The 18,242-nt window shown below is 39.9% G+C and overlaps 1 protein-coding gene across 4 annotated transcripts in view; it reads left to right on the forward strand.

Annotated features, from left to right (window-relative positions):
* The window catches only part of DYNC1I1 (dynein cytoplasmic 1 intermediate chain 1), a 339,110-nt gene that overhangs the window by 21,245 nt on the left and 299,623 nt on the right, over positions 1-18,242 (forward strand). For all 4 annotated transcript variants that reach the window (XM_036863139.1, XM_036863141.1, XM_036863140.1 and 1 more), the window contains exon 2: positions 17,152-17,268. In XM_036863139.1, the coding sequence (XP_036719034.1) occupies positions 17,161-17,268 (108 nt within the window). In that variant the 5' untranslated portion in view covers positions 17,152-17,160. The remainder of the gene's footprint in view (positions 1-17,151; positions 17,269-18,242) is intronic.

Here is an 18,242-nt window from a genome sequence, read left to right on the forward strand (position 1 = left end):
GAGCAAAACAGACAAAATCTCTGCCTTCATTGGAGCTAGGAGACGGGAAAACAATGAAAAATATTTAAAATATGTTATAGGGTATGTTAGGTGGTAATACATGTAATGAAAAAAAATAAGGCAATGGGAAAGACTTGGGGATGCGTGTGCAGTGGGGGGGAGGGGTTTGCCCTTTTAAATAGAGTGACGAAGTAAGACCTCGATGAGATGAAATTTGAACTAAGTTTTGAAGAAGCAAATCTTTTGGATTTTTAGAGAAAAAAAGTGCATCAGGCAGAAGGAATAGTAGATGCAAAGTCCTTGAAGCAGGAGTGTACTTGATATGTTTGAAGAACAGCAGGGAAGCATGCCTGGATATGAGATCAGAAAACTGATGGGGCTGGATTGGGTAGGGCCACGGAGGCCATGGCAGGACTTGGGCTTCTACTCTGAGATGGGAGCTGTTGGAGAGCTTTATGCAGAGAAGTGACATAATTTGACTTGTGTTTTAATGAATTACCATTGCAGCTGAGAATAGACTGTAAAGCAGGGGGGTGGGCCCAGGGTAGAAGCAAGGAGACCGTTCAGGAGGCTTTTGCAATAATATGATGGGAGATGATGGTGGCTGGGATAGGGTGATGGCAGAGGAGGTGGCGAAAAGTAGACAGATTCTGGAAATGCTTGGAAAGGAGAGCCCAAATAATTCGCTACTGAATTGGATGTGGGATTTGACAGAAAGGGAAAACAGGGATGTCTCCAAGATTTTTGGTCTGAGTTAATTGGAAGGCTGGAGTTGCCTTTAACTGGAGTGTGGAAGACCGAAGGTTGGATATACACGGAGCCAGAGCCCGGGGAGCAGTTGTCACAGCTGGTGCTGCAGTGTAGCGGCCTGGCGCCATCATGGTGACTCTCCTAACAGGTGCACGGGAACGATGACGTCAACTGGTCAGAGCATCTGTTTCCCTGGATGCACTAGAGAAAACCTGATAAATTCACACCCCCTTTTCCTGTCATTTAAGACTTGATTCTCCTTTAATTGTAACAGATTTACAATTGTTCACTGCTAATTTATGTGGTGGTTTTGCATTACCTTTGGTCAGTCCTAGCTTTGATGTTCTGGCACTGTGTGACATTTTGACTTGGGAGATGTCCTGTCTTTTAAGATAAGGACTAGTTTATTGACATGTACACACTGCTATATTTAAAATGAATAACCAACAAGGACCTCCTGTGTAGCACTGGGAACTCTGCTCAATATTATGTAACAACCTAAATGGGAAAATGTATAACTGAATCACTTTGCTGTACGCCTGAAACTATCACAACATTGTTAATCAACTATACTCCAATATAAAATAAAAAGTTAAAAAAAAAAAGATAAGGTGTAGTTTAACTTTCAGAAAGTGATCATGCTCTAGTCCCATTATTTCCAAATTCTTGGGGACTACCTACCATTATCGTCTCCCACACCCCTGAATGTTGTCACTCAAATCCAGGAAATCAGTTTTATGTTTCCACTCTGCTACTTCTCAAGGCGATGACTGCGGGGCAGAGGTCTAGTTGCAGTGAAGTTCAGTCAAGGAACGGTCAGGAATGGGGGCAGCCTAACAGGTAGAAAAGGAGATAGATGTGTTCATGTAAGTTTCTCCTTACTTTGGATATCTTGTTACTCCTTAGCATGGTCTCGAAAATGGAGATATAATTCTTCTTCCACTTTAAATTTTTTTGCCAAAATTGGTTTTCTTCAAAAGCTCATATGTACAAGCCTGTCTCCTATTTTCACTCAAAGAGACAGATGGTTGAAACTGACTCTAGCTAAATTAAAAAAAAGAAGTCTTGAATTTAAAAAATGCACATGAGTATCAGAAGGGTTTAAGCCTTTAAGGACTAGTTGAGAAATCTGTTCTGAATACTGCCTCATTCCACTGAGTTATCCATTCATGTGCAGAATGCTATGTGCAGGCCAGGTTGGGGACTCTGCAGCCAAGCTTTTCAGATGGGTATTTGCTTTCTAAAAGGAATATAAAGGTTGTGCTGATGAGACAAATGGCAAACATCCAAATCCTAGGGTCAGTCAGCATTTGTGCTGACATGGCCTGCAGGAAATATGCCAAGGTCCTGCATTCCCGACAGTACTGATTTTCTGCACTCTTATGGGCATACTAGGGTAGCTGGAAAAGCGGGTTAATCTTTGTAAGTACATCCACCTTGATGCATTTGTGCCTTGAAGCACCCGGGAATTTATTTTGTATCTTTTTTCACTTTCTTTCTTTGGTAGACTTAAATATTGCTGAGCTTGCTTTGGTCATTCTGTGGAAGTGCTTCCTCACCAGTGCCCTGCAAATGGATTGCAGGTTGCATGTGCACCCAGATATTAATCTCTTGGCCCTCATGATAGTCAGAGCCCGGGTCAGGCTCCTGTGGTAGTGAGCAGCTTTCTCTGTTCACCTCAGCGTACTGTGCAAATATCACCATGATTTGTGGGTGTCATGCCATTGCAAAATGTTGGCTGAGAAAAGACAAAGGTAGAGACAAGTTTATAATGGAAAGTTTATTGATTTTACAATTGATGTAGCCCAATATATTTCAATCTCTTTTAACCCCAATTGACAATAAAAAAATACTATGTATATGTCACAGTGAATGTGTGTGTGTCCAAAACCAAGTTCCATGAAACAATAGTTGTCCTTACTATGTGCAGTGTGCATTCTAGTAGTTCTAATATGTTAATCACAAACATTGCTCCCTATGACTACTAACGAATTTGATTTTGTAACATACCAGTGGGTTGCAACCCATGTTTAAAAAGGCTGTGTGTATTACATGCTAGGGATAAGTGATCTGATCTTGTACTTGGTTGTATCATTTGGTAATTCCTTGCTGCTTACAGAGAAGTTCAGACCTCTTTAAAGTATGGCGTAGCAGATCTTTGGCTGTAGGGTCACCAGCTTGTCCAGGTTTGCCTGGGGCTTTCCTGGTTGAAGCAATGAAAATCCTGCATCCAGGGAACTCCCTTATCTCTGTGCAAGCTGGGACGGTTGGTCACTCAGCCTTTGGGATCTCATCTCTGAGAGAGGAGATCCACATCCATCCTCATCTTCCTCCATCTTCTTTTGTGCTGAGTGTTCCATTTATATCCAGTTACTTGTCCCACAGGCTGGCCATTCTCTTTCCTATCTCCCCGCTTTTGTCCATGCTTCCCTCTGCCTGGGATGCACCCCTCGCCTTCTGCTGTCCGCAGGTCTGGTTTTCCTCTGGGATGGTTTGTTAAGTCACCAACTCTGTGGAGCCTTCTTATTGACTTCTTGTGAGCACAGTAGTGCTACAGACTATGTTGACTTACAAGATCTTTAGTAGTCCTGTGTTTTTCTCAGCTGTCTTATTCTTTATCACCTGTAGAACAAACATGAGAAGGAAAACTGCTGACATAAAGTGGGTGACAACGGCAGAGAAAGAATACAAGGGAAATAGAATAAACCAGTACAGATGTTAAAGCCAATAGCGTGGGGTGAGGGAAGATGAGAAGAACATAAAGACGTGGGCATAGGCAGTAGTTAAGAGCCACTGGAGACTTTGGTTTGAATCTCGGCTTTTCACATGTCAAGTTGTTTGCTTTGGTGGGAGGATAGAGTGTTACTTAGCAGGTCCTTTTCTATGTGAGTTTCTCCACTCATCATAACTTCAACCAAGATCAGTCGTCCTTAAAATTAGGTAGGCTTAATTACAAATTTGTATTTTGGTAGTTAATTTGGGAGGGTATTGAATGAAGTGGTTGAAGATGTAGAGATATCTTAATAACTTATATTTTTAGAAGATTAAAAACAAATTGACTTTGTGAACAGTTATATTGTGAAAATCTATTTTGACTTTATTATTTAAGCATTAAATTTTCCTTCCCTTATTTTATAATGTGTCTTTATTTTATTTCCTTTAGTATTATAGTTTAAATTCGTTCTCATTTGCGAGTTGCAAGAACCTCTGGGCAGCTTGAATTTGCCTGTATCCTCTATCAGGATAGAGTGCCCTCAATAGGCAGCCTTATTGGCCAGGGCTGTCTTTTTTTTTTTTTTTAAACAAATATGAATTTTATGAATTTACTACATCCATGAATATTTGAAAAATGATAATATATGTATCTGAAACAAATAGATGTCATTTCATTTTAACAGGTAAAGATATGTCTGCACAATCTTTAGAGACACCAACATGCGTGGTGATGAAATTCACAGTGACCTTTTAGTATGTAGGACAAGTGATACTCACCTAAAGTAGTGAACTTTACATGTAGACTAATGTTTTTTTTTCTATTTATGTAATATATTTTTTAACATCTTTATTGGAGTATAATTGCTTTACAATGGTGTGTTAGTTTCTGCTTTATAACAAAGTGAATCAGCTATACGTATACCTGTATCCCCATATCTCCTCCCTCTTGCGTCTCCCTCCCACCCTCCCTATCTCACCCCTCTAGGTGGTCACAAAGCACCGAGCTGATCTCCCTGTGCTATGCGGCTGCTTCCCACTAGCTATCTATTTTACATTTGGTAGTGTATATATGTCCATGCCACTCTCTCACTTTGTCCCAGCTTACCCTTCCCCCTCCCTGTGTCCTGAAGTCCATTTTCTACGTCTGCGTCTTTATTCCTGTCCTGTCCCTAGGTTCGTCAGAACCGTTTTTTGTTTTTTAGATTCCATATATATGTGTTAGCATACGGTATTTGTTTTTCTCTTTCTGACTTACTTCACTCTGTATGACAGATTCTAGGTCCATCCACCTCACTACAAATAACTCAATTTTGTTTCTTTTTATGGCTGAGTAATATTCCATTGTATATATGTGCTACATCTTCTTTATCCATTCATCTGTCGATGGACACTTAGGTTGCTTCCATCTCCTGGCTATTGTAAATAGAGATGCAGTGAACATTGTGGTACATGACTCTTTTTGAATTATGGTTTTCTCAGGGTATATGCCCAGTAGTGGGATTGCTGGGTCGTATGGTAGTTCTATTTTTAGTTTTTTAAGGAACCTCCATACTGTTCTCCATAGTGGCTATGTCAATTTACATTCCCACCAACAGTGCAAGAGGGTTCCCTTTTCTCCACACCCTCTCCAGCATTTGTAGATTTTTTGATGATGCCCATTCTAACTGGTGTGAGATGATACCTCATTGTAGCTTTGATTTGCATTTCTCCAATGATTAGTGATGTTGAGCATTCTTTCATGTGTTCGTTGGCAATCTGTATATCTTCTTTGGAGAAATGTCTATTTAGGTCTTCTGCGGCCAGGGCTGTTTTGATTTAACTTTGCTGTGCAGAACATCTGGCCCCTTTATAGGGATGGGAGGCAAGGACTCGGAGTCAAAGCTAAAGTTAGTCATGTCTGAAGATTTGCTTGTTATCAGTTATTTTAAAGATCAGCCCCACAGGTTACCAGAGAGTCGTTTATTTTTAGACACGTTCATTTATCATCTTGGCAACTCAGAGAAAACAGCTTCAAGTGCAATGGATGGCTCTGTTCTAAAGCACTGATATTTTTACATCACTTTTAAGGAGAAAGCCCAACTATCAGCATGATGATTTATCCTCAAGGCATTTTGGGCTTCCAGATTGCTGAGTTTTTGGCTGAGATAAACAATGGAGGGTGTCAATTATAAATTGAATGGATTTTGCTAAATAATCCTTTTAGAGTCAAAAAACAGATTAAAAATGTAAGCCAGGCAGGAGAACATTATATCAACGGGTATATGATGTAGTGATGTAGGAAAAGATAGTACAATGGATGAGGCAATGCTAGGATTGTGGGTTTGATGCACATGTGTCCTAATGGATGAAAAAAATCAATTCCCACCCCCATGCCCATGGAAATAAAGATTTGTTGCAGAATAAGGAAGAACTTTTCTGAGTTGGATCATTGAAAACCTTAGTGCACTCACCCAATGTACTGATGATTAGAAAAATCCCAATAGTGAAATTGTGGAAAATTTCACACTTCTATCTAATGGTAATTTAGCAGTTCAAGGGATATTCTTGAGCACTTGCTTCTGGGCGCTAGAAGTACACAGATAAATTAGATGTGGCCCCTCCTTTAAAGGAGCTGTTGGTGTAACAGAAGGAGAGCATCGTATGAACAGAACAGAGGCACGCATAGGTGGAGGCTGTGGTTCACGTCTCAGCAGGCCAGCCGCAGGTGCTGTAGGGCCGCCAGGGAGAGTGCTCGGCCCAGTCTTGAGACCGCAGGAGGCCTTTCTGGAGGGGATGTGATTGAGCTGAGAGAGAAGATGAATAGGCACATCAGGTAATGAATGGTGAGAAGAGCATTTCTGGAATTTGCAAAGGTACAAAGGAAGGAAACAGCTTGGTACCTGCCAGTAAAATGTGAAATAGGGAGAGGAGGCCTCTGTGGATCGAGAGGTGGGCAATAAGAGCATCTTATGGGCCGTGATCCGGAGCTGGGACACATTTTGCAGCTAAAAGGGAGTCATTGATGTGTTTTAGGCAAGGGAGTGTACTCATCAGATTTGAATGACAGAGAGCTCATTCTGACTCCCTGTGGAGGATGGGGGGGGTCATCGGGGAGCAAGGTTTGCACGGAGACAGGGTTGCAGTTGTCAGACGAGTGATGTGAAGCCCGGCATGGGGCAGTGTGGATTGACATGGATAGGTGAGGGCAGGCTTGGAAATACTAGGTGTAAAATTGGGAGGACTGGTGAAAATTGGCTGGGGGGGTATGGTGAGTTCAAGGATTTCAGGACTGATCTAGGGAAAAGCAGGATCACGAGGTGGCAGTGTGGCACAACATGGGCAGCACTTGGATAGGACTGCATGAGAGGGGCTTGTCCCTGATAGAAGGAGACCCTCCAGGGACAGCAGCACGGGGCCACCACCCACAAAGGGAAGAGGGAATCAGGCGCTGCTGCTCGGCGCAAGGTGGGGGGCCTGCGGATCAGAGAGCGCTGGAGGGCAGCTGAAGGTCTCTCGTAGCCACAGCGTTGTCCTATCTATGACTGGCAGAGAGTGGGTGCAATTTTGCAGGGTATGCAAAGCAGAAGATCTCTAAGTGGCTAAAAAGGTGCTTGTTTGAGCTATATTGAAAGCGATTGGATGTGTAAGAATTCGTGTTTGATGCTGGTGGGTGCTCAAATCTAGTGGTCCTAGCCTGATAAGAAGTAAACAACATAGGGGCCAGTACACAGGGGCCATCTTTAACCCATTTATATAGCAGCAAGTGTTTATTGAAAGTCTTCTGTGAGCTCAGTTGGAGGCTGAGGAGCCACTGTGCAAGTGCCGAAGGAAGCTCACATCAGGTCTGTGGAGAAGCTGCCACTTTGCACGTGCTCCCTGAGAGTGCTCGTTTTTATTTGCTTTGAAGTGCTTTCGAACCCCTAGGAGCACAGATATATAACCTCATATAAAGTGTAGTAGTGGTGGTAGCCTTCTTTGTTTGGCTTCTTTACTGGTACCTGGCCTAGGCAGGTGATAACATCTTTCCCATCTATTTCAACCTGAGGTTAGGTGTTTTACAGGATCCTTTGTGTAAGGCCTCACTTCTTTCTTCTCTCTAGTTTTCCTTGTGATATTGTCCAGAAGGCTCCCATCTCCTTTCTTCTGATTCTATTTTCCAGTCCCTTTTCTGCCCTGATTCTTTGGGACTCAGTGCCAAAATATTGCTCTTCAAGTGTCCTAACTGTTCCATCTTTAGTTTTATATTCTTTCAAGGATGGTCCTTGAAATGCTCATTTCCTAAGGACTCTTGATATCATCTGAGTGTTTCCCAAGGGAAGATGCTCTAAGAAATGAATGAATGAATCTCTTAATTGAGGAATAATTCCTTTTCCAAAGAGAAGCACGTTGAGTCTTTAAATGGAGGGAATGCACTGTAGGGGTCAGAAATAACTCAAAATTTTCCAGAACTTTTGGCAAAGCTGACGATGGGTTTTGAGTCCTTTAAAATTTAAGAGCTCTCATCTCTATTCTGTTAACTAGATGAGAGGGCAGATACCCTATGGATTGATTTTTCTCTCTAGCATAATGGGCCTCTGTGCTGAGTGCTGGAGAGGCTCTCCTGTTTAATGCGCTGCAATTGCCAGTGCTCAAATTACAGCTGAGGCAGTACAATTTGGGTAGCTCAGAATCTTGAAGTGATGAAAGTAGGGCTAGAGACACTATGCAGACACAATCTTAAATATAGCTCACAAACCCAAGAAGAGAGATAGTAACAGCTTACTGTGGAAATATTGCCTGATTTCCTAGTCAAGAACCAACCCAATATGAATAAAATTAAGAGGAGCCTTGAAAACTCAACATAAATATTTAACTTTATGTATATACTAAGATTTTTTTCCCTCCAAATTTGTTCTCTATTAACATAAATAGATCCTTCCTATGTAGATGAAACTCTTGGGGTGCTTGGGACTACCCAGTATTGGCTTGGAGGTGTGGCTGGGAATTTCAGAGGCAAAGTCTTTTCTCCTGTCAGCTCTCCCATGCAATTTACATTTGCTGCCACCAGGTGGTGATAGAGAGTGATTGCAAGTAGACTGATCAGGATCCACCGCGAGTGCCTTTTGTTTAAGAAGAGCTTTCTTGTGACTAAAGGGAGTGAAATCTTGAATAAGTAAACCCTGAAAGGGAAGCATTGTTTAATAAAAAATATTCAAGAAATAAAGAGATTTGGTGTTTCCAGTTCTGACTCGTCCACTTAATAGTTGTACACTTAGATAAATGCAGCTCAGTTTCCCTGTTTATGGGTAAAATACTGGTACTGGATTATGTAATCTTTAAAGTTTCTTATCTTGAAACAAACATGTGTAATTGTAATTGTGAAAGCAGCAGAATTAAAAGAATAAAAACTTTTCATATAACAGAGAAGCCTTCACTTTATTAACAACCATCTTAGTTCACTCACTTCACAAGGCGAAGAAGACCCACTAATTTTTGTGTGTGTGTGTGTGTCTGTGTGTGTGTGTGTGTGTGTGTTATGGGGGGAGGAGAATGGGGAGTGAGAGAAGGCTTCTTAGTTTGTCTTCCTTACCTATTACCTGGTGTAGGCAAGAAAGGAATAAGAAATCCTTCACACAAAATTCTATGGAACCTTTTCTTCAAGGCCTCATCTCCCTAAATCCAGTCTTTCTAACGATGTATCCAGATGTCTTAGATCTTCCTGGTATTTTTAAATCATTATAAATATATTTCTAAATCATTGTAGTTTCTTGACTCTAATCTGAATTTTCTATGCTCAGTGATTTTATTCCTGTTATCTTTTACTTTTTCTTTTCTGCAAAAGAAAGAGCTCTAATCCCCTCTGTTTAGGTTGCCAATATAAACTCTTAGCAAAATTTTGTTAAGTAAATGTCTCTATAGACTTTAGAATCAACTCCATCTTATCAGAAGTAGATTAAGACAAAGTGTGGTTTGAGGATCCCTGTGAATCCCAAGATGTGTTCAGGGGTCTGTAAGGTCAAAGCTCTTTTCATAATAATGCTAAAATGTTTTTTGTCTTTTTCACTGTATTGGCATTTGCAAGGATTGTGTGAAAGTGATGGTAGGTCAAACTGCTAGTACCTTAGCATGAATTGAGACAGGGCACCAAACTCCTAGCAGTGGTGTTGCACCTCACTGCCACACACTTGCAGCTAAAAAGACAAATAGTTTTGCTTAAGAGTATCCTTCATGAAGCAGAAAAAAATACTAGTTACATTAAATCTCTAACCTTGAGCGCACGTCTTTTCTGTGTGACAAATGGGGGCATATAAGGCACTTCTGCTGCTTACCAAAGTCCAGTGGTTGTCTAGAGAAAAGCATTTGTGCAGTGTTTGAGTTGTGAGCTAAATTAGCTGCCTTTTTTCAAGAAACACTGTTTTTTACTTGAAACTACAATTCATAGACAAACCATGGTTATTTAGGCTTGGCTATTTGGCAGAAATTTTCTCAAAAATCAATGATGTGAGCTTGCCACTTCAAGAACACAATTGACAATATTTGTTGCTAATGATAAAATTTGAGCTTCAAGCAAAAATTAGAGTTTTGGGAAACATATCTGCCACCATGAGTTGTACAGCTTTACCATACCTAAAGACCCTTCTGAAGAGTTTGGTAATGATAGTACCACGTGTGATTTTTGGATGTTGTACAATGGAATGTGTCAGTATTTGAGAAGTATGCATAATTTTCTAAATAACCAATGCATAATGTTATAAAATCATACATGAATAAAAGATTCATTCAAAGTTTAAAACAGACCAATGGATTTTAATGTAACAAAGTACAAAAAGTTCATTGGTGTGGTTTCATGTTCAGATTGCAACTTAACTTTCGGAAACTGCCATTTGTTGATTTTTGGTGTAATATCAAAGAATATCCACAATTACTTCGAGAGGCTATTCAAATACTCATTGTTTTTCAGAATACACATTCATGTGAGACCAGATTTTCTTTACAACTAAAATAGCACATCACAACAGATTGAATGCACAAACACCTGTAAGAATCCAGTTGCCTTCTTTTAAGCTAGATATTAAAAAGAGAAGTGAAAATATAAAAGAAATACCGTCTTCTTATGATTTTTTTTTTTGTCTTGGAAAGTGTGCCTATTTTTTCATAAAAGTTTTATGTTAAGTAAAAGGTTAGTGTTGTTATTATAGAATTAATTATTAGATATTTAAAGTTTTATCAGTTTTAATTTTTAACATGGTTAATGTTAGTAGATGTAACCCACATAAACAAAAGCTCTTTGAGGTCACTAATAATTTTTAAGAGTCTCAAGGGATGCTGAGACCAAACGTTTGAGAACTCATCTACAATATGAGTAGACGAGGCCTGGGCACCCCCCATGAGATGGATTTTATCAAAATGTTTGTTTTCCCAGTATACTGACAGCTGTACAAATTTAGCATGTAACCCTCCCACATCTTTCACCAGCCAACTCCCTCTGAGATTTCTCTTACCCTCTTTTTATTGACAGTGTGATATAGCTGTAAAAATGGTTGTGGTCCCATTCATCCTTTGGCCTCCCATCCAAGTGGAAGGAGGCAGCTATATTGTATAAGAAGCCAGGCAGGTGGAAGGAGGTTGTGAAAGATCAAATTTCTTACATGTACCTAGTGGCAGATGAGAAGTTCAATAGCTGATAGTGAAGAGCTGACAGGAACAATTGTTTTTAGGCAGGAAAAGATAACTTGTTTCTAGGTAGTTTTTTCAATGCGTCTGGAAACAGCTGGGCAATGACTTAAACCTCCTAGGATTCTGACTTTAGGCTTAGAAATACATTTGCATGTGCCAGCATTAGAAATGGAATCTCAAACTGCTGCCAACTTAGACAACTGAAAGGAAAGAGAGATCTAGACGGTTGAAAAGCTAAGCCTCAGGAGGTTCTGTTGCTTGGCAGCTGTGTAAACAGAGCTAAACCCTTTGCTTCTCCTCTGTTAGACGCTTGGTTCTAAACAGGATCAAACCATCCCATGACCATATGTGCAGAAATGGAAATGAAGGTGATGGGTCTCATTGTTGGGTTCAAGAAAAGTCGAGCATTTTCCTTTCTTTACGGATGTGTGTGGAGTAAGAAATGTGAAGGAGATGCAGGGTGAACTGGAAAGAAAAGGGCAGGTGTGAGATGACTTTTGTTTTTAGCTTCCTCAGTGTCCATGTTGTTCTCTCATGTTTTCCTCCTTCCTTCCTCTCTCGGTTCTTTCCTCTTTGAGACTTAGGACTGTGAGACATTTTTATGATGGAACAGCAGGAGTGACCCTCCCTATAACTAACTTCTTAACTAGAGAAGAAACCATTTCTCCATGTGCCTCTCCATCCTCTGGGGGAAGTGGGTAAGATAGGGGAGGATGCCTGCCTGGGACAGCTTGATATATAACCCCTATGTTCAACAGAAAAATGGAGAAGAATTTTACTACTATTAAATGACTACATTTAATTGTTTAAAAATATTTTTTTCTTTGAGTCACATCTCTTTAACCACATGCATTCCATTTTATAACCCATTTAGATTGAGAAGCATGCTATACCTTTAATGTATTTCTCACTGTAACTTTTTAATATTTAATTTATTTTTATTATGGTACGATTGACATAAAACATTATATTAGTTTCAGGTGTACAACATAATGATTTGATATTTGTACATATTGTGAAACAATCACAATAAGTCTAGTTTAACATCTGTCACCATACATAGTTATATAATTTTTTTCCTTGGGTTGAGAACTTTTAAGATATACTCACTTAACAACTTTCAAATATGCAGTACAGTGTTATTAACTATAGTCACAATGCTGTACGTTACATCCCCATGATTTATTTGTTTTCTCACTGGAAGTTTGTACCTTCGCCCATTTCACTCATCCCCTCACCCCCAGCTCTGAGAACCATCAATATGTTCTCTGTGTCTATAAGCTTGATTTGTTTTGTTTGTTTTTTGTTAAAGTTTTTTTTAGGTTTAGATCCTTTGCAGTGAATTTCAAGTGATGGTTTTGGATATTGAATTAGTGTGGAGTTGGGGGAAAGAGTTCGCCGGGTAAAAAATAATAGTACTAATAATACTAGTAGAAAAAGAGGAGGAGGAGGAAGGGGAAGAGGGGCAGAAAGAGAAGGAGGAAGAGGACAAACAACTTTTCTTAGGTGTTTAATATTTGCCAGGCACAGTACTAAGCTCTTGACTTATATTGATTCATTTACTTGGATGATAACGATGGCAGTTTACTGAGCTCAAAGATGGACTTAAACAAAAGATGTGAGAACTGAAACACTTGGGAGGATGGATGGAGATGAGTCATAGTGAAACAAGGGGATATAAGGTGAACCAGGGGAAAAGAGGGAAATCAGAAGTAGGGAGTTTAGATTTGAAAAAAGTTACAGTTGGGAAGTAGGGTATGGAGTCCAGAGTAAATGGAGTAGCTGTTGAGATTTCTGCTGTCAGGTAGGGGTAATTTGGAGGATGAGAAAAGAAAAAAAAAGAGGTGACATGGGATTGTACTCAGTGATAGCTGGAGAACTTGCAGGAGAGCAAGAGCTGAGATGCAGACGTGGGAGGGAATAGGTGGATGAATCGGACAAGTGCAGGTAGGTTGTGAGAGAATGTGGGCAAAAGGAATGTCACCGCTGGAAAGCAAATTCAGAACATGGGACTCTGCTAGGAGGAGAGCTGGGCAGGCATCATAAACAGTGCATCAACTGACCCCGGCATGGATGGAGCTGGGGCGAGACAGCTGTAAGTGTTCCTAAGCCACGGTAGAGTTGGGCTGTAGTTGGCTGGTGGGTGGGAGAGTAGGCGGATGATCAGACAGGGAGGCGATACACACCTAGAGGTGGGTTTGATTTATCTACTTGCCATTTGTAAATGAAAGAGACCAGCTTTTTATGTGTGTGCAGCAAGTGAGCAATAATTAGCAGCAGGTAGCTTTGTCTCTTATTTTCTTAAACTGGGAGCCCCAAAATTGCCTTTGCAATGACCTACATTAGCCCCAGGAAGCTCTATAACTCATGTCCCCCATTCTTTGCTCCTCGATTTGCTTTGTTTAATGTGCAGGGAGATTTAGTGGGTCAGACTGGCAAGCCCCCCCGGGAAAGCCTATGGAGTTCAGTGCTGACGCTGCGTTTAGTGCCACTATTTAAGCCATTTCACTGTGTGTAAAGGCCCATTCATTTACTCTAATGTGTACTTTCCAAACCCTTTACAGGGTGTTCTCTTGAGATTTCTTATTCTCCCAGGTGTTGATGCAAAGTGTCTAGTTTGGAATAGATCCAAAAATCAAAAAGTGGAAGGTACTCTCTATAGCTGTCTTTTAACCTTGTGCTTCTACTGCCTTTAAAAAGTGAAGTGTTATTTGAAACATCCACTATTGTAACAATTTTTTTAAAGCTCCCTTGGTGTTATTGTTGTTTATTTTTAAAATATTGGCTCTATGGCTGGTAACACCAACTTAAATGACCAACATTGTCAGACAAATTTATCAGTTTTAAGAAGACCTTTGCCCTTTGCAGAAATGTACTGAGAATACACCTTACTTCCCACTGTTGAATGAAGTCCTTCGCAAGAAAATCACAACAAATACAGGATGTTCTATTACATGTTTTGCTCTTTTACAACTATAATATGTAACTGAAGTCATGCCAGATACTTCTGATGGACTGGGAAAGGGAGATAAAAGTTCGGGAATGTGGAGGAGAGGGAAACTTCTTAGAGAATTCTAAAGTTTTTCTAAGAAGTTTCCACTGGCTGCTTTCAACATAGGATGACACAACTATTGCTTTAACAGTAATTTTTCTGATCAGACATTTCGTTTTTGACGCAGAAAAAATATCGAAAACATCGATCAGATTGGCCCCCATTGGGGAAGAATATATGTAACTTCTCAGATGCCTCCTGGAATTAGGTTCTAGTTTTTCCTCCTGTCAGGATTTTTGGTGTTGAAAATTACTGGCTAACAGTGTTTAGTGGTAACGTTACTTTTATCAGTTCTATGGCTTCTCTTGGGGAAAAAAAATCAGATCTAACTGCTTGGTCCATGTTCTTACATGTCAACCATCAAATTGGAACCGGATAGAGCTGGCTTCCTGCAGGCAGAATGTTTCCTCTCTGGCTGGCCTCAGTCACTGCTTTGTTTCCTCATTTATCTACCTGGCACCTGTAGGACAATGAATTGTGACTCAGGTTTAAATAGGCCTTGGCAGGAGCCTTCACGCTGCATCCCACAGCCCCAGTCCCCATCCAGCTTCTCATCCCACCTGCAGTGTTGTATCTCTGTGCTCTTTCTGCTCAGAAGTCCTGTTGACACTTACATTATGACATACTGAAAGTTTTTTCATCACTTCCTTATTTGCCTTCTCTTCCCAGTTTCACTGACATCCTCTTGACAGTCTCAAAGTTGAATTGTTACTGAAACTTTCTCATTTGCTTCCACATCTAAAGGCTACCAAGAGTCACGTCTTCCTTCTTAGCCGGGCTCTCTTCAGTCCACATTCCCAGCACATTCTGTCTCCACACTCACCTACCATCCCAGTGCAGGTGCAATCGACCCAGATAGATGTTGGCATCAGCCTCCCCGCAGCTTGCGTATTTCTCGTTTCTGCTCCTATCTGTTTCCCAGGCAGGGACAAGAATAGACTTAAGCAAATTTGTATTCTGTTTTTGTTTTGTCACTTTTCTCTTTCAAAGAGCTGCTGATTTCCCAACCCTCTTTACACCCAATGGAACTCACTTTTCTGTATTTTCAAGTCTTTGCCACTTGCCTTCACAGGTCCATTCTTACCAACTAAAGTTTGTATTTCTTGACTTGGATTCATCTGCGTCTCTTGTACACAGCCTGCTGGTTCTCTCTTCTGCAGGCCTTTGTGTGTCTCTGTCTCCCTTTCCTGTGCTAGTTCCTGAGCTCCTTCCATATCCAGTTCAAATTCCACTTCTTCCTTAAAGCTCACCCTCGCCCACTCCACCAGATCGTGATTATTCTCTTGTTCTGCATCCCCTCTGAACTTGTACATTGGCGATCAGTGGAGTGTAGTAGTGCAGAGCACGGACATGCTTGAATTGAAGTCCTTCCATGTATGGACTATGCAGTCTTAGGTCTTGCTGAGCCTCCTTTATCTGAATTGTGAAAAAAGGCATTCATAATAATAGTGGTCTCCTTGGATTGTTGTAATTAAATGTGATAATAAATGTAAAGTATCTGGCACTCAGTAATCAGTAAGCTGATCTCTCAAGGAGCATTTCCAGCCACACCACATGCTCACAAAGTTGAGTTATGCACTCCTTGAAGGAAAGAATCTGGCTCTGCTCATCTTTGTACTCGATACCTTAGAGAATGCCTAGCACAGATTAAATAGTCAACACATATTTGTTGAAAAATGAAGAGTGTGATCATGAATAGCAGAGATTGATTATCATGATGATTATTGCTGTTATTTCACAAATCTTTGCCATCACACTATGAGCAAGAATGTGTATGGTAGGACAGTAGGAACACAGTACACTTCCCAACTGTGTGTATTCACCTGAAAGTGTCTTAGGGTGACTGCAGGTTCTTGATTACCTTGTAAAGACAGTGACAGGAAGTTTGAGGATTTTTCATTGCTTTGTATGCTTTTTTTTGCCTTCCCTCGTTTTGTCATCTTCTCAGGGACACATTATATATTCATCATAGTTGCATACAAGTAATATGCAAATGAATACTCGTGACATTTATGGTTAGTTTTTGTTTTTTTTTTTTTTACTTTATTTTAGGAATTTGGGTCAGAGAGGAGTTCTTCATGTCTCAGTGTCTCCATTTTCTTAGTTTCCAGTTGGGAGCAGAAAAGAGACAAATATAATCATTGGTGATTGGTGAGAATCTTCTCCAAACTCATTTTATTTGAAATTTCTGGCACCATCACCACTAGGATCATCATCACCATTAACATTAAAAATCTTGTTCAGATAAATTGTCCCAAGAATTTGCCATGGTGTTGTCTCCTCATTCATGTGTTCACAAATATCTTTTGCTTTGAAAAGGGAAAGTGCCAGGATAAGCAACATTGCATTCAGTATGCAAATGAAAGTTTTATAGAAATAAGTTTGTACTGGAGATGAAATTAATTGTGACAGTTCAGGAGGAGTTTTACAGGAAAAGAAGATTAACATGTTAGGTCTTCAGTGGCTGTCTTCCCTGATGCATATAATATTAGGCAAAATGAAATCTCCATGTGCCCAGTCTCAGTGGAGGAATGTTTGTTGAGCCCATAGAAATTTGAGCAGGCCATGTGTCTAAGAGTTTATGACAGCCTATTTTCTTTTCTCAGTGTGGGGATGAATTGGTCCATTGTCGTCTAAATTGGAAGTCATGGTGATGGTTCTTTTTTGATTCTCTTATTATTTACTTTTTGTTTACTTGTTAAGAAACTTGTACAGAAAATGTGTTACTTATTCTGAATTAAGTTGCTATTATTCTTCAGACCAGAATAGACTATAACATTGTATTTTTTCAAATATTTATGTGTACATGAAAAGGAAAGATTTTATATAGAGGGAGACCAGATCTAACTTATTTGATTCATCAACAGAGGCTAAGGTATACAATCTGTATTGCCAGAAAGTTCTATTTTCAAGCTTGATTTCCTTTTGAATGATTTTTGCGACGATAATAGAGAGAAGTTATTTGTGTATATTCACTTTTTTTCCTCTTTTGCTCCAAGGAAACCAACATGTCTGACAAAAGTGACTTAAAAGCTGAGCTAGAGCGCAAAAAACAGCGCTTAGCACAGATAAGAGAAGAGAAGAAACGGAAGGAAGAGGAGAGGAAAAAGAAAGAGGTAAGTACTGGGTGCTGGGGTGTTGGGGGGTAGGGGGAAAGGAGAATCACTTGATTCCGAGAGGCTGGTCAAACGGATAAAGAGGACCCTGTAAAAGAATGCTTTTACAATACCTGAATAACATGAGTGATGTCTACATACTCAGAGTAGTAAAGTCATTGACATCTGCCATGTAGTGGCCAGGCACCACATAAATGGTAGATAGCATTTGGTCCAGAGGTCCCAAACCCCTGGTTTACCCCAGACTTGAATAGAACCCTGAAAGTGGTCTGTGATATCGCTATTGTTAGAAATTCCTTAACCTTTCTGTGTCTCAGTTCTCTATGCTTAACATGGGAATAGCAGTGTGTTTATTTTGTCTGATCATGAGGATTAAAAAAGTTAATCTTATAAAGCACTTAGCAATACCTAGGATATAGTTACTACTTAATAAGTGTTAATGTCAAGGGAAGGTTTTAAAAAAACTACTGGCCAGAACATTTTAGGAGAAAAATAGACAATGACGCCAGTGGATTACCATGATTTCTTTTTTTTTTTTTTTTTTAAAGTTAAAAGTATTTTCCATCAATTTATTTATTTATTTTTAATAAAAAAAATTTTTTTATTGGACTATAGTTGTTTTACAATGTTGTGTTAGTTTCTGTCGTACAGCCAAGTGGAGTTCCCTGTGCTATACAGCAGGTTATTAGTTATCTATTTTATATATATTAGTGTATATATGTCAATCCCAATCTCCCAATTCATCCCACTACCATGATTTCTTAAGTGTATATTTTTTTCAGGGTAAATAAGAATCCTAGGTCTGGTAAAGGGAAAGCTGCATTTTTCTCCCTTGGTAAGGGGGTGGATAGTATAGTAGACCCTGCTATATGAGATGTTAAATCTAGAAGAGATTTTAGAGCCCTTCCATTAAGGCCCTTCTTTATGCCAACAAAGCAGCAGAAACCCAGAGGTGAAATGTAGCTTTTCTGCCT

This window comes from Balaenoptera musculus, chromosome 9 (genome assembly GCF_009873245.2).
Source record: "Balaenoptera musculus isolate JJ_BM4_2016_0621 chromosome 9, mBalMus1.pri.v3, whole genome shotgun sequence".
Classification (NCBI taxonomy): Eukaryota; Metazoa; Chordata; class Mammalia; order Artiodactyla; family Balaenopteridae; genus Balaenoptera; species Balaenoptera musculus.